This window comes from Rhipicephalus microplus, chromosome 3 (genome assembly GCF_043290135.1).
Source record: "Rhipicephalus microplus isolate Deutch F79 chromosome 3, USDA_Rmic, whole genome shotgun sequence".
NCBI lineage: Eukaryota > Metazoa > Arthropoda > Arachnida > Ixodida > Ixodidae > Rhipicephalus > Rhipicephalus microplus.
Genome location: NC_134702.1, coordinates 231,270,315 through 231,287,602, shown reverse-complemented (window position 1 = coordinate 231,287,602; position 17,288 = coordinate 231,270,315). Strand labels below are relative to the sequence as shown.

Below are 17,288 nucleotides of genomic sequence, written 5' to 3'. Positions count from 1 at the left end.
GAGCGCGCGCTCGACGGCCTGAAGAGAGCGTTCACCCAGGCACTGAAAAAAATGGAGGAGGCGCTGCTCCAGATAATGTTCGGGCCGTTATCAGTTATCTCCCAGCTTCATCAGTGCCTTCTTAGATGGCGCTACGACGAGCGGGGTCAGCCATCTTGGTCTCGGCAACACGCTCGGCAAAAACGTGCATGCTGCAGATTCTGGGTCTTTTTGTGGCATGTGCGACCACGCTGTTTTGAAGACAGGTTTTTTGTTCGCCGATGTTTATTCCTATTCTACCGACAAAGGTGGCACCAAATTGCTGAAAAGTTCTCAAAATGGCTCGAACGTGTTCTGTACCGCTTTGCCGTCTGCCTTCGGGCATGTGCGAAGCTTGCGCCTCTCTTCAAAGTACCATGTGACAGTGATCGTCTGACGGTGATCGTTTACATAAATATGTGAGTTCGCATCACAACATCTAATCGTAAACAACCACAAATATTTAGTGTGCTATATATGAAATATGTGCTTGGTTCAAATATTTTATATTAGATAGGGCACGGCAGCATCACTGGCATGACGTCTAATCTGTTTGTTTTCATCGTCCAGCTCGTCGCTACCCTTCTGCTAATACCGGCAGAGTGCGATGTACTGGGCTGGCAAGCTGCGATCAACGCCTTGCAACCGGCTATCCTCCTGCCTGTCAACGTGTCAACCGCAGATGCGCACCTGAGCGATATCTGGACTACGTCCCCTTCATCGACAGCAGTTGGTGCTCTGGCGGGCCTCGACGGAGGAGTGACGGCGCTACAAGCAATTCACTGGAGTATAAAGCCGGATCGCAACCATCCAGACGCCATAGGGCACGGCAGCATCACTGGCATGACGTCTAATCCGTTTGTTTTCATCGTCCAGCTCGTCGCTACCCTTCTGCTAATACCGGCAGAGTGCAATGTACTGGGCTGGCAAGCTGCGATCAACGCCTTGCAACCGGCTATCCTCCTGCCTGTCAACGTGTCAACCGCAGATGCGCACCTGAGCGATATCTGGACTACGCCCCCTTCATCGACAGCAGTTGGTGCTCTGGCGGGCCTCGACGGAGGAGTGACGGCGCTACAAGCAATTCACTGGAGTATAAAGCCGGATCGCAACCATCCAGACGCCATAGGGCACGGCAGCATCACTGGCATGACGTCTAATCCGTTTGTTTTCATCGTCCAGGTGAGAAAACATTATGGCAAATGCTTTCGCTAAAATAACCTTTGTCTAGTTGTGCTGCCGTGCCCAGGGCTGCTCTGCTTAATATTGACTGAAATGCTGTCTCATATTAAGAAATTACTGTTACTTTGTGGAGACGTTGAAACTAACCCTGGACCTGGACCTGACCTAACCCTCCTCCTTAAACAGATTCAACAAATTGCTGATGATGTCAAGGAAATTAAGAATGACCGGCTCACTGCCATAGAATCCAAACTGGAAAAAGTAGCAGCTCTTGATGAGAAGGTTTCCTCATGTGTAACCGCGGTAAACAAATTACAGCAATCACTTTCTGCTATGGAAAACAGGCTAGAGGACCTTGAAAACCGTTCGCGACGGTCTAATCTAATACTGTATGGAATTCCAGAGAACGGCAAAGAAAACGACAGGGACCTTGCTGAAATGGTTAATGAAGATGTAATAAAGAAGGTACTCGAATTAGAACCCGTGGCTATCGAACGGATACATAGACTAGGAAGACCTTCTGCCAACAAAGCACGGCCGATAATACTAAAGCTTTTAGATTTCCGGGAAAGGACTACCATACTGAAGAATCACTATAAATTGAAGGGATTAAAGATCGCGGTGGGGGAAGATTTCACTCCCCGTGCACGCGATATCAGCAAGAAACTGTGGCAAGCAGCCAAGGCAAGGAAACTAGGAGGTGACAAGATAAATCTTGTGTTTGACAAATTAAAAATCAACAATGAAGTGTTTGAATGGGACGACGATGTAAACTGCATTCGGCCTGTTAAGCGCAACCCTCAGCAAAAAAACGAAGAATCCCATGTGCGCGCGTTGTGACCACGCAACACTCAGTCACGCACCAAGTTCGCAAACATAAACGTTCGCAGCATTCTTCTAAAGACAACCTGCCTAGAATCATTTTTACTCAGCACAGATCCCGACTTTGTCGCACTCACCGAGACGTGGCTGTCAAGTGACGTCAGAGACTTCGAAATAACGCCACCCAACTATGTAATCTTACGTAAAGACAGAGCTACACGGGGGGAGGTGTGGCCATCCTAATAAGAAAAGATATCGCCTTCACGGCCCTCCCCGATGTCGATGGGGTGGAAGCAGTTTTTTGTAAAATGCACTTGACTGCCTGTCCAATGGTAATTGGTTGCGTTTATCGGAGCCCCTCGTTGCACTCGGAAGCAATGCATTCCCTGTATAAATACCTGCACATTCACGCTCCTGCATGTAGGCTTATACTTGTTGGCGATTTTAACCTCCCTGATATCGACTGGCTCCCCATGAACCATCAATCATCTTCGTATGACATTATTATTGATACTATGCTGACATTCAACCTCTCCCAAATTGTTAAAGAGCCCACTCGTGTACAAGGGTGTTCCTCAAATATACTTGACCTAGTTTTTATTAGTGACCACTTTCCTGCAGATGAGGCCATCATTGAGCTAACTGATGGTATGTCAGATCACAAGATAGTATTGTGTTCGATTCCCTTGCATGAACGTATCAAGAATTCAAATTCAGTTTTGTCATTTCTTGATTTCAGCAACGCTGATGACACTAGTGTACTGGACCACTTATCATACGAATTTAGCTCATTCGAGCAGCTTGCTGATAATCCGGATGTTGATATCGAAACGTTGTGGCAGAAATTTAAAGAAATTGTTTCGTATTGCGTCTCTCACTATATACCTTCTAAAACAAAGAAAGAAAGACAATTCAATCCACGGATAAACCGCGACATTATTCATGCTAAACGTAAAGTAAAGCGCCTAAGAAAGTCTTTCAAACAAACATCGAATCTCATAACTGGTAAAAACCTTGCGGAAGCCATCAGTTCAATGAAGTCTCAAATTAAAGCAGCTAAGAATTACTACTTTTCTTATGCTCTACCTAATTTTCTTAATGATGCACCTCAAAAATTCTGGAACTACCTAAATCCAAAAAATAAAAAATATAGTACAATGTCTCCAGAAGAAAGTAGAGACCGAGCTAATCTGTTCAATAACTACTTCCACTCAGTTTTCACTACAGATAACGATATCCCACCGCCTCTCGAAATTCATGGAGTAGACCCCATTGAACCTCTCCGTATAAACGAAGCAGGTATATTTGACCTTTTGCTAAAAACGAAGATCAAGAAACAACCAGGGCCTGGTAATATACCTAATGAGTTTCTCACACGTTACGCTGAATGGGTAACTAAATATCTGTTTATTATATTTAACATGTCCCTAACAAAATCTTCACTGCCCAATGACTGGAAAATAGCACAGGTCATACCGATTCACTAATCGGGTAGTGAAGCTGACGTCGCTAATTATCACCCGATATCCTTAACAAGCACAATCTGTAAATTATTTGAGCATATTATTCTTAAACGTATAACTACTTACCTTGAAAACGAGAACATTTTGACACCATCTCAGCACGGGTTTCGTAAAGGTCTTTCCACCGTTACGCCGCTTACCGAATTAATTCATGAATTGTCATCGGCCATTGACCATCAAAAGCAGATCGACCTCATCTCACTCGACTTTTCTAAAGCATTTGACCGGGTTTCGCATCAAAAGCTCATGGAAAAATTGCAGGTGACAATAGGTGAAGGACCAATCACAAACTGGATTAGAGCATGTCTAACCAAGCGGACGCAGTTTGTGAAAATAGACCAGCAAACATCGGAACTAACGGAAGTTACCTCAGGTGTACCACAGGGCGGCGTCCTAGCTCCTATTCTATTTCTGATTTTTATCAACGATTTGCCTCAATCCATCGGGACGAAGATAAAGCTTTTCGCAGATGATTGTATTATTTACAAAGAAATTAACTCACCTTCAGATCATATGGTCCTCAGCAATGCTCTATTATCAGTGTCAGATTGGTGCATGAAATGGCAGATGACATTAAACGTGAAAAAATCAGCCTTGTTAAGAATAACCCGTAGACAAAACATTTCAAATTTTGCCTACACTATTGGCGGCACGCAACTAGCTTCCCTGAAACAGCATAAGTATCTTGGACTAGTCATTTCTAGTGACCTTAGATGGGAGGCACATGTTAATTACGTTACATCCTCAGCCTTAAAAAGATTATTTTTTCTTAAAAGACGACTACAATCCGCACCACCTCAAACAAAACTCTTAGCCTATAAAACCTTCATTCGACCTACAATAGAATACGCTTAGTCTGGTTCCCGGCCACAAATAACTTAATTAAAAAGCTAGAAAGTGTACAAAGAAAGGCGGTTAGATTTATTTACAACAAATACAGTCTGCTCGATTAACCTACTGAATTAATCGCAAAAGCTGGGTTACTAACATTGCGAAATCGCGCTCAACTCTCACGTTTAAAAATGCTCTTCCAACTCATTCATAAACAGCTAAACATCGAAAGCTCTAGGTTCATATCAATTTCGGAAACTAGACAGTCACGCCATAAACATCCATTAACTTTACAGGAATATCGTTTCAACAGCAACTGCTTCAGGTATTCTTTCTTCCCACAGTCAATTAGAGAATGGAATAGATTACCCGGCTGTATAATTAATAGTAAAGATTTGAATACATTTTTGATGTTGCTTAATAATCATATTCGTGCCAACCATAGTTAAATTGATGTTTTTTTTTCCTCAATTCTTGAGTGCCTCTTGATCATGATAGGTATATCAGTGTCGTACGCATGGAAAAGTCTTTCATGTTTATTAGTGATATTTCTTGCATGTTATTAATAACCGTCTATTATGTACCAAATCTGTGTTCTAAATGTTTTTCACCACATTGTTTATGCTCCCATATAATCCATGTAATATCGTATAAGATCTGTAGTCATACATTTTCACTTTTTCAATGTAAGTGTATCTATAGTATGTTTTGGTTGCCCTCCTGCAATAGTCCCCATTGGGACTGGCAGTATGTATAAATAAATAAATAAATAAATAATAAATAAATAAATAAATAAATAAATAAAATATTTCATTGATTAACTGCATTGCTCTTGTGTGCATTGTATGGAATACTTGGGTGTTTGAAATATTTATTTATATCGCATTCACATTGAACAAGCACAACTATGCTTCAACTATTTCCTGTGTAAATAAAAGCAGACATGTGTTTGAAATACGTTTCAGGTGCAGTAAGAGTTCTATTTTAATAAAAGGGTAATAAATAATAATGTGGTTTACGTGTCGAAACCACGATTTGATTACGAGTAACGCAGTAGGGGAGGACCTCTTTCTAATTATGAAGATCCCGGGCTCTTTAACATGCACCTACATCTAAGCACGTTCAAGTACCTTGAATTTCTTCCCCACGAGGAAGTATTTTGATGAACGAATAGCACGCTGGCTAACGTTATATAATTGTGTTTTTGCATCAAGCAATATAATAAAAAGACAAAAATACTAGTGCGCGTGTGCGGAATTATCTGTGTCGACGACGTTCTCACCCTGCAGAAGGCATTTTTGTGTTAATGAATCCTTAGACCTGGTGAAATGTTACCTATTATTCTGAAACAACAAATTTTCGTCATGCTTTAAAGGGGCCCTTTAACACTTTTTACGACTTCATAGTTTTACATGTTTTCTAGCTCGTTGCGTACACTGACGGCTTAAGAGATAAGTGTCGCAAGAACAGCAATGATGGGGCCACGCAGTGCAACCTGAGTTATTCAGCGTAGAGATATCAAGACACAACGAAATGGATGCTTATCCTCAACTCGATTTTCACGGGCTTGCCTTACCGTATTTCTCTCGCCCTCTGACGTCGGAAGGCTGCCCAATGAAATGAACTGAAAGCCCTACCGTACAGGAAGTCCGCATGACATATTGCTTTTTATGTCCAGCGTATTAAGGATGCCGTTGCGATGGTAACAAAGAATGTTGTACTTGAAGAGGGAACAACTCGTGCGAAATGAACCAACTCGCGAACATTGTCCACTTTTGTAGCTTTACTGATATTTTTTTTGCAATGACGTATATATACCTACGCTGTTACAATATTTTTTTTTCTTTCATATTCATCAAACAACGGCGCCCGGAGCGTCGCCGGCGCGTTTACTCCAGGACATGGCATTCGGCGCATTCTTAGACCAGCTTTGCAGTTTTCAAGCTGAAAATGTAGGAGAGCTTTATTCTCTGTCAATTTGAGTGAAAAACTCATGCTAATCAAAACATGAATCCAATATTAATCACTCTTTTGATGCAATACCGTGATCACTTTTAACGTTACATTTATCCAATTATATGGCGCCAACCTTCCGGTGTCATTTCCGCTCGCAGTAGTTCTGGCGAGTGCCACTACGAGGTATGCAGTCGGCACCGATGTTTTCAAACGTTATAGTGCCCATTTAAGTGTTACTTACACCGCTTGGAACAAAGATTTATGGAGGCAAAGGAATTTATATGCGCAAGCACCACTCTGGGCCCATTGGCCGTGGCGCCGTCTCACGGCTCGCAGCAAAGTGCGCCCACGAGACCGAACATTATCTGGTCGCTCAAGCACGCTCAGTGTCAACACCTGGTTATTTTTACACCATGGCGTAGACTAGCAGACGCTGCCTGCATTAGCATTGCGAGGAGAGGGAAGTTGAGCGTAAAACAGGAGGGGAAGGGGGCACGAAGGCGCAAAAGGGTTCTGAACGCCGCAGTTAGAGAAGCCTAGTAGAGAGATGGTGTGAAGCGAGCGTAGACTAGCAGGTGTTGCCTGCGTCGGCGTTGCGAGACGAGAGAGAGGGAGCACAGCAGAGGAGTAGAGGATGGGTGGGGGAGCGTATTACCGATGGGGGTGTAAAAGCCAAAGGAAGAGGTGCCTAGAAGACAGAGCGGGGGGGCGTAGGAGAGAAGAGAGAGGGGAGGGGACGCGCATACGCGGTAAGGGTGATCACCCTGCACACCGGATTCAGCTCGACCCTAAGATACTTCGCATCTAAAGAATGCATTAAGGGTGTCTAAGCACCACAAAGTGTAAGTCCAGGCAGCATGATTGCGGTTTCTGGCCTGGAATGAGTCGAGTCATTGAATACTGCAGTTTGCAGTGGCATAAAGCTTACCTACAGACAACCCCACGAACTCGCTGGGTTGGCTGTAGGCAACTTTATTTTCAATATTTAACCATTGTGAAGGCGCCCGACGCCTAGAAAACATGGTACTGAGTAGGTGCCTTGTTTGTCTGGCGTTAGGTGTCCATAGGGACATTACAAAAATACTCTGTGACGCCTTTTCTACCTGTAACATTTTGGTAAAGCGTGCGGGTTCTCCCAGCTTTCAGCCTCACGACGATTTTCTGTAGCGGACACTTCTTGGCTGCCTGTGCAATGTCTGGTCAAGAGGAATACGGGGATGCATCGAACACGTCCCCAACGGTGCCTCCGACAGCCAAGCCTGTCAGGCCGCAGCACCGCCGCTAATCGCCCCATTGTCCTGACAGAACCACGCGATCCGGGCACCTTTTCCGGCACTGACAACAAAGATGTCGAGGATCGGCTTCAGCTCAATGAACGGGTGAGCGCACTGTACAACTGCGACCTGACGCTCATGCTGGTCAACATCCTGTTCAGCTCGAGGGAACGGCGAAGGTTTGGTTTCGCAACCACGAGCAAGAGATGGCGATCTGGGAGATTTGCAAGCACAAACTCATTGATAAATTGGACAAGCCCATCGGACAATGTCGAGCTGCACAAAATGAGCTCGCATGGCGAATCCAGACCTGAACCGAATTTTGCTTCACATATATTCAAGGTGTGCTCGCGCTCAGCAGCAAGGTTGACGACAAGATGCCAGAACCTGAAAAGGTCGCACACATCTTGAAAGTGTTCGCAGGCGATGGTTTCACTCTCCTGGTATTCAGGAATTTGTCGACAATCGACGACTTCAATGGCGAATGTAGGTGCTATGAAGAAGCCAAAAGCCGTCACATTGTTCCTCATTTCTCACGCCTTCGCAACACAGCGGTGACGTCTACTTGCGAGGACATCCATCCACCACCTGCTCCTGCTACAGGCGAAAACATTGTACGCCTCGTCCGCCGCTAAATTAAAGCTGGAACTCCAGTCCCTATGCAAAGTTCTGGCCGCGGTGATTCCCACACGATTTCTTTATTACAGACCGTCATACGCCAGGAACTCGCTAATACCAGACTCCAGACGCACTGCCTCGTAAATAGACGAGACTACCATCCAGCCCGTTCTGATCTGCCCATGCCGGACGGTGATTATGTTGGGCATAAGCTTGTTTTCAAACTAAAACTTGCCACAGCACCAACAAGGAAGCCTTGCTAGAGCTGTTGCCGCCTGAGAGAAAGAGAGAAAAGCAAAGAAAAAGCAGGTAGGTTAACCACGTAGCATTAGGTTCGCTAACTTATGCGAAAGAAAGAGAAAATGAGAAAAATAGAATAAATAAAAAACAAAGAAAAAAAGGCAAAATAGTACAATAAAACGCACCACAGCGCGTGTACCGCGCATGCCCGGAAGGTTCTAAAACAGTAACAAGTTGCTAAGTTGCACAGACTATCGGTAAACGTGTTTGCATGGTGTGTAACATGAGCCAGCGCTCTAACACCTCTTTTTAAATTCGCGGACCACCAACCTCTTTCAGGTGAACCGTATTGCTAACAAACCTCCCGAAATTCCACCGTACTTGGCAATGAAATTAGTCGGCAGCTGAATCATCGGATAAATTTGAAAAGATGTTATTTGCAAGGTCTCACTGCCGTTTTTGTGCGCCTTCACTCACTCAAGTCACCAAATTAGGAGTACTTTTTTTGTATTGTAACTTCAAGCATATTTTTGCTTTTCTTCGCACATATGCAGCGCAAATACCATTGTTTGAGTCTCACACAATAGACATGGTAACAGTCCAAGCTGAAATAGCCAATTCCTCGCGAGATGTAATGAAAAAAATTTTACTACACCCTGAAAAACGCTTCGAAGCATGTCTGTACTCGCGTGTCATTGTAAGCAACGGCTAGTGAATCCCCTGGCGATATCTACTCACTTAATATCTCATCTATCTGTGCTAATTGATTATTTTACTATGATATCATCATTCCGTGCAACAAAGCTTTCATTTAAGCATGCACAATGAGACAGCGCATGACAACAGAAATGTGCAGTGTACGGGACGCTTACCGGAGTCCAAGTTTTCGTTCGCACTCTCCAATGGTTTCGGTGCACGCTGTCCCTGTTCCTTGCAGCACTTTGCAGAGTGCAGGCGATTGCAGTTTGACTGACAATGTGCCGTTTTGCTTCGTTGCACGCTCTCTCCGCAAAGTGTAATTGATACCTCTGTCTCTTTTCTTTGCACTCAGAAACTTCTTCCGCCCAGCAATTGGGAATAAGAAGACGCTAAGAGTATCCAGTTTCATCGCGGGTACCATTCTCTTTCCGTCTCTCACGCCAACGACAACACGAAGCGTGAGCGAGATTCTTTCTCTAAAATCATCGCGCGCGAGATACGTGATAACGAATCCAAGCGGATCCTCTCCTCCAAGCAATGATCTTCGACCTCACGTTTGAAAAGAATGGAGGCTGCTGGTCGTGGCCAAGGCACAAAAGCACTAGCGTGTCCAGCACGCATGGCTCAACTCTTCTCAGGAGTGGATTCAGTCGGTTTGAACGCAACAATAATATGACGAGTCATCTCGGGGCTATTTCGAAATGTTATGCTACGGAGCAGTCATTAGTGGCAGCCACTCACGTGTACCCGAGACGGGCAGTCCCCGCGTTTTTTAAAGGACGAATAAAGTAGGAACGGTCTAATAAATGCCAAGAGAGCGTGTTATGTCTTCACATCTTTGTCGTATTTGGATTTTAAACATATGCAATAAGCCTAAGTTTTTCTCAATTCAATTATTTTATTACGTCATTCTGATTGCATAAAGAAATACACTTTTTAAAATCACTTTTACTAAGTTGTTTTGTTTTAAAATATTATATATCTGTTAGTCTTAAATCACTGCTTAGACTATGTGGTCCCATATACACATTAATGAACCTGAAAGACAAAATATATATTCGATACTATTTTTTCGTCATGCACAATAATTCTACGTGACATTATTGCGAAGTTCAAGCCACAACCATCAAAAGACCTCGGCACATCAGTTTGGATTTGCCTTCTGATTGAGACAACATATTCCTTCTAACGACGTCCTGCACCAATTAACCATTTACTCAATTTGCTTTTCAGAAGTCAAGTGAGCAAGCATTGTCAGGAAATTCTGCTTAAACAACTGGCTCGCGCCGTCACTGTGGAACTCACATGCCGGGGTCCCACACATTTGTTAACCGGGGGTTCGCAGAGGTGTTCCCGGTGAAGCCGCTGCGACGAAATATTCAGAGCATTATACGAAAGAAGCCTACCACACGGAGTGGTTTAGTGACCTTTTTTCGAGTGAGCTTGCGTTGTTGTCGCTTGTTAATGTTACAACGAGGAGGGAAAACGATCTGCCAGAGCAAGAGATCTTCATGCAATGCATAAAAATGACAAGTTAGTCACTTCCGGGGGCCATGACCGAAAAAAATCGTCCAATGTATACCGGGAGGATGGTGACCAGAGTGGCACAAAGCACCCATAGCTCTTCGATACAGGTGCCCGCCGCCATAGAAGCTGAAAGTACTTGTATTTATTGCTTTCGCCATGACGAGCACCTCCGATCAAATTATCGGGAGTAAATCGAAGAGATCCATCAATAATTATTCGAAAAAGAGCATCAATGACCTAGCGGTGAGGACTGTGATGTCAACGCTACAAAATTATTGCATTTGTATGGGCTCCTATCCGCTCGGGGAACCCTGGGTACGAATATGCACACCACGTAGCCTAAGACTAACAAACCGGAAAAGAACCGGTATTTCGTGGTTAGGCACCGACCTTCTTTAATCACTTGACAAATTTGTACAAAAACGAAGGGTGCGTCTACCCTTCACCTGAAGAAATCCTCACAAGCACGCAGGCCATGATCCTCCACCGCATTCAAACTTCTCTTTCCCTTGTGCTCATCGACTTTCGTTGATTACATGCGGTTCAGTTAACCCAATCTGCCAGAATTGTAATGCATAAAAATTGGCCACACAAAATCAGATAGCTCCTTGAAGAATTTCTTCCATCAAAAGGCTCCTGCCAGAGCCCTCACAGTCAGTGTGAGAAAAGCTTATTAAAACTCCCATTAAGAGAAAGCAGCTAGCGATTGCTGGCTGGGCCGAAAGAGTTGACAGTACACGTGGAGCCACCCTGAGGGCTGCGTCCGCTGTGTGAATAGTCATTCTTCCTCCTCCAGAACGCAGTGCGGATGGAACCGTTTTCAAGCACAGCTCGGACAAGGGGGCTCTGCATAACCATTAGAACGTGGTGACAACATGACGCCGACTGGTATTAAGAGGCCCTGCTTAAATGTCAGCCAAACATCTCAGCGTGAAATGCAACATCAAACTTAAAATTTGAATTTCAAGTTCAGCTAAAAACCACTCTCTCTTCTTTCGCAACAGAATCGAAAGTTGGGCTAGTTGGATATGCATGGTATAACTATTAGTTAAAGCGCACGAATAAACAGAAAGGAAGAGAGGACAAGTGCTCTTCTTTCGACAAATTACACAGCATACCCCAAAAGCAACTGTGATACGTACCCGAAAGCATATGGACAACGACATTCTGAGCATCGCGAGCTGTGTATGGCAACGGCCGTCGCGGTGCCCAATCCACGCTTAGCAAACGCACTTGTGAGGCCACTGCAAACGAGCCGCACGTCCAGGGAAGGCAAAAAAATATTCCAAGCTATCACGCTCACTGATATGCGGACTTATCGCTTGTTCGCGCGCACAACTAGCACCGGTAGCACCACCAAGATATAGCAGCACAGCTATTTGGCCTTGTTGAAAGCACTTGCAGCAGTAGGAGTGTGCATGGGATAAGCATGGCATGGGTGCGTGTATGGACTGACAGGTGTGTGACCACAATATTGAGAGAACACATAACCAGTCTGAATGTACGTCCTAGCACACATCTCTCCTTTCACTGCCATGAATGTGAGTGAACCCCTTTCGTTGAAAACACTGATGATCTCTTCAGACGGAGAAACAGACATCTAGGGATATCAGCGAAGCACTTTTTTTTTCATTTCACAGCAGATCACTTTTGTACCTGCTTTTGTGCGACTGTTTAGCCATTTTTCGTGTTTCACGATGTGCGCGGATGGGTTCAAGCACCTTCTGCAGTTCAGTTTGGATAAGACGTCTGAGTATGCAGTTAATCAAACTAGTTGCTAAAAACCGCCCGTACTGCGTGTTTCTTTTCTTTGTCATTCTCTTTCTTTCACTCTTCCTGATGACGACCAAGTTAGCAGCTAAGCGACAGCTTTGGCTTACCAAATGCTACTCGATTTTGTTTTATTCCCGAGGCTACAATCGTAAACCACTTATCAATAAAATTGACAGAAAGAGGATGCCAGCTTCTTTTACGGGCCTAAGATAACGCGAGCAGGCATGAATTTAGTGAGTCTGCAGATAAGCGTGTTAATTGATTGATTTGTGGGGTTTAACGTCCCAAAACCACCCTATGATTGTGAGAGACGCCGTAGTGGAGGGCTCCGGAAATTTCGACCACCAGGGGTTCTTTAACGTGCACTCAAATCTGAGCACATTGGCCTACAACATTTCCACGTCCATCGGAAATGCAGCCACCGCAGCCGGAATTCGATCCCGCGACCTGCGGGTCAGCAGCCGAGTACCTTAACCACTAGACCACCGCGGCGGGGCAGGTAAGCGTGTTAAGAAGGATGCTTGCCCTCAGCTGGTTCACTGGACGTGTTCAGGAAGATTTACAGCAACACACACAGACGTGAACAAAGCAAGAGGACATACATCTTGTCACGACCCAGACCATGAGGTGTGAACCTGCTTGCGTCCTTCATGCGACCTGAATGCAAAACGCGAGCGTGTGTGCACTGTAGTCACCTTGAGTTACTCTTTTGTCACCAGTCCCAAATGGTGACGGTTGTTCTTGGCGAACAATGATCCTATCTGTGCCCGAAATATGGAGAGTTACGCAAACAAAATAAATAATGACAGTTTTCGGTTCCGAGTGAGTATGAACCCAAGTTGTTTTTGTGGCAAGTAGGTGTTCTATCAAAGAGCTGCGATATCTGAAAGAACTACTTTGCAAAAAAAAACCACGATATCAATGTTAGAAGGAGAAGAAGCCAACGCAACGTACACTTGATGCTAAAATAGTACGATCGTGCCAGGCGTCAAAAACATGAAAATTGATCATCGTGTAGATGTTTGAAACTCAACCCATTACAAAGCACTCAGATATATTTGATCATCATCGGTAGCATTACAATCAGCCAAGTTAACAGCTGCGTCGCTTCGCGTAGTGCTCTACGCACGCGTAGTAAGTCCTTGGCTGATTCGCAAAAGGACTAATAATGGCGCAGAGAACACTTCACAAGGCCGCTTGCCGTACGCACTCAGTGATACTTTGCAGTGGCCAGTGCTACGCGCACATCCATTGACTGTTTTCGGCATGGTTGAGGTATGCAGCTTGAGTCCGAGTGAGTTCGTCTGAAAAAAAAATTGTGAACCTGAGTGTCGCGAGCCCGGTTGAGGAAAATTTCGTGACCCTGAGTTCAAGTGAGCACTAAGCCCAAAATCGATTTCTTCAGTGATTCTGAGTATTGAAGCAAGCAAGCAGATTTAAAGACGAAGCTCACGAGGCCTGATTACGCTGTTGCGATCTGCTCTTGTAGGCAGAGCTCAAATGTCCTACAGATTTTCTAAAATTTTTGCCTCTGTTCTTTTCGCGAAGCTGTAAACGCCATATCGAGGTCATTCGATGATTACTTGGAAAAGTGTTGCTAGGCGCGTTTATGTTACCTTAAGAAAGGTGTTTCGCAGACAGTGAAAGCTAGAAACAATGTGCTTCAAAGAGGGTATGCACTTCCCAGGAGTTAGGTCACTGCGTCTAACAGTTTTTGGCGTTACTTCCTCTTTTATAGGTCATGTTTTTCCCATGCACTAGTTGAAATGTGCTCTGAGACAGCGTGTAAGAGCAACCCCTAGGCACCCAAAGCACCTAGACACTGTATTATGTGGCCTCTGTGATCGTATTCTGGCGGGTGTCTCAATAAGACCAGTCTTGATGCAGTTCTAACGAGCTGCTTGTCTACATGAAAAAAGTGAGCAATTTTGACTATAATAAAGCAAATATGTTAATCCCTTTCAGCGTAAAGTGGAAGAATACATTTATCACACGTGCCCGTTGACCTCGAGTGTTGATACAGAGCATTCTCTCTTTTACGGAAGTGCCAGAAATTAATTTGACAAACACGCCGGAGAGAGGAAAGATTTGGGAGATCCCACGTACCATGAGAATCGATGTCCACAGCGAAGGCGACTGTTGTGAAGTTTAGTAATTGAACCAACCTTCACGAAATGACGCTGAAGATATTTACAAGTGTTGTGTGCACAGGCAGGCGTGGTTCAGACCATTGATATAGACTGTGAATGACCCGTGCTGTATACCCGAATACCACGGCCTATTGTATGCGGGTATGTGCCATATGTCACTACCACACGTGTCATGACGTAAATACATAGATAGATGGATAGATAGATAGATAGATAGATAGATAGATAGATAGATAGATAGATAGATAGATAGATAGATAGATAGATAGATAGATAGATAGATAGACGGACGGACGGACGGACGGACGGACGGACGGACGGACGGACGGACGGACGGACAGACAGACAGACAGACAGACAGACAGACAGACAGACAGACAGACGGACGGACGGACGGACGGACGGACGGACGGACGGACGGACGGACGGACGGACGGACGGACGGACGGACGGACGGACGGACGGACGGACGGACGGACGGACGGACAGACAGACAGACAGACAGACAGACAGACAGACAGACAGACAGACAGACAGACAGACAGACAGACAGACAGACAGACAGACAGACAGACAGACAGACAGACAGACAGACAGACAGACAGACAGACAGACAGACAGACAGACAGACAGACAGACAGACAGACAGACAGACAGACAGACAGACAGACAGACAGACAGACAGACAGACAGACAGACAGACAGACAGACAGACAGACAGACAGACAGACAGACAGACAGACAGACAGACAGACAGACAGACAGACAGACAGACAGACAGACAGACAGACAGACAGACAGACAGACAGACAGACAGACAGACAGACAGACAGACAGACAGACAGACAGACAGACAGACAGACAGACAGACAGACAGACAGACAGACAGACAGACAGACAGACAGACAGACAGACAGACAGATAGACAGATAGATAGATAGACAGATAGATAGATAGATAGATAGATAGATAGATAGATAGATAGATAGATAGATAGATAGATAGATAGATAGATAGATAGATACGCTCAAAGTCGCGGAAGTTCACTAAGAAATGCTTCACATTTTATAAATTGGAACAAACGAAGTGTACTGGTTAATTGGAAAGAATTTGCGCGCACTTAAACTAGTCAGATCCGGTCACACACGTTCTGGCGAGAATCACTGATCGCCAAGTCCGATAGGAATCAGCGTCGCGGCCGCTGCCACCACCCTCCCGAAGCGCATCGTCTTCGGTTCCGTCGAGCGCCCTCTACGTCCCAATTTCTTGAAGCTCTTTTGACAAAGCTGGAAGAAACAAGATTTCACGACACGGCGATACCGGAAGACCTATGCATCCGCGCATAACTGAAAAGGCCTCCATCGATGGCAGGAAGTCTGCACTAACAAGCTCACACTCTTCTGCTTTCTAGCGTACCAATCACACATGACGTCATGTTGAAGTACGTCCCCTTGAAGTGCTTTGTGGCGACACGCTTCCCGTTTTCTTCGGTGAAATTTACAACAGCAAGCTGCGATTTAGCCCAATATAATTACTGCAGCACATCGCAAGGGAACCGTCAAAACACGTCGACCGGATGGCGAAACCTAAGCTTCCGAAATCATCCAAGCGTGCGTTGCAGCGCGGACGCAGAGAACGAGGGAAACCAGAGCCGTATATTCCTTCGAAAAGTACGGCAGAGGGGCGGAGCCAACAACCATTCAAATTTGGCGGCGGCACCCTCCGCCATTTTGTGCCGCAACTTTGTAAGGTTACGTTGGCGTTCGCCCACAACGCGCCGTCTCTGGCTAAGCTTCAGAAAAAAAATAGTTGCTGGTAGCACGAATTTTTGACAATGTTCCCAAAAGATAGCTTTAAGGAAGGCTAGCTTAACATACGTCAAAAGTAGAATGGCGTGGGCCATTGTACATGAACTGCTCTTTGCCGTTTTGACCCGCAGAAGGTCTGCAGCTCTGCCTTGCACCTCGCTTTACGCCCGATTCAGTTACTGTGGCAGTTTATTTGATAGGAACCAAACATTACGAGTCTGTTAGGCACCGATGAATTGTACATTCCACATTTCGGCACGTATGTAACATTCGATATTAAATGTACGATACAAAAGTTGATGTCTTCAACTTAACAGACCTCCATTTCGGGCGCCTCTCTCTTGGCGACGCCGCTTATACGACAACAACGATGTTTTGTGAGTGCTTTATTTGAAGCTTTCAATGCTAGTAAGTAAAAGATTACTAACGTCGCTTACCGAGAACAATACGGTGCATTTGCTTAAGCGGGCGTCAGCACCTGAAGAGTTTGCTGGTGTGCAGTGAAAGTATATAGAACATTATCACTCGTGACATAATGACTCGCGACTTGTGGTATTTGTGACCTAACCCGCGAGGTGTTCACTTTATTCGATAATCTTTAACTTGCTTCATTCTAACTGGAAGGCCATGGCAAGGGGAATATCATCCAAAAAGAAGTTGATGGCTCGAAATAAACAGGGCTTGATTGGATGAAGGTTGGTCCGATAAATACTGTACAAACGTACTTATGTCAAACAGGATTTCCTGAACTCAAGGGAACTTTTTCTTGATTTGCACGCCTAACGGTAAGCAGCTGTGCCCAGAATCGCCATTTAATAAAGTTTTACTCAATGCATCACCAAGTTCCCTCATTAAAGGGGTATAGCC

General features: G+C 44.9%; 1 protein-coding gene across 9 annotated transcripts in view; it reads right to left on the bottom strand.

The window, feature by feature from the left end:
- Positions 1-17,288, bottom strand: part of LOC119167556 (uncharacterized) — a 115,434-nt gene that overhangs the window by 79,166 nt on the left and 18,980 nt on the right. For 3 of the 9 annotated variants that reach the window (XM_075890790.1, XM_075890788.1, XM_075890792.1), the window contains one exon: positions 13,674-13,767. The exons of 2 other annotated variants lie outside the window; for them this stretch is intronic. Coding sequence is in view for 2 of the 7 variants with exons in the window: in XM_037419063.2 (XP_037274960.2) it covers positions 11,833-11,865 (33 nt within the window). In the remaining 5 variants the exon portion in view is untranslated. Of the gene's footprint in view, positions 1-9,336; positions 9,946-11,136; positions 11,537-11,832; positions 12,140-13,673; positions 13,768-17,288 lie in introns of those variants that run through there. 4 more of the 9 variants (XM_075890787.1, XM_037419063.2, XM_075890786.1 and 1 more) reach the window with 4 other exon arrangements.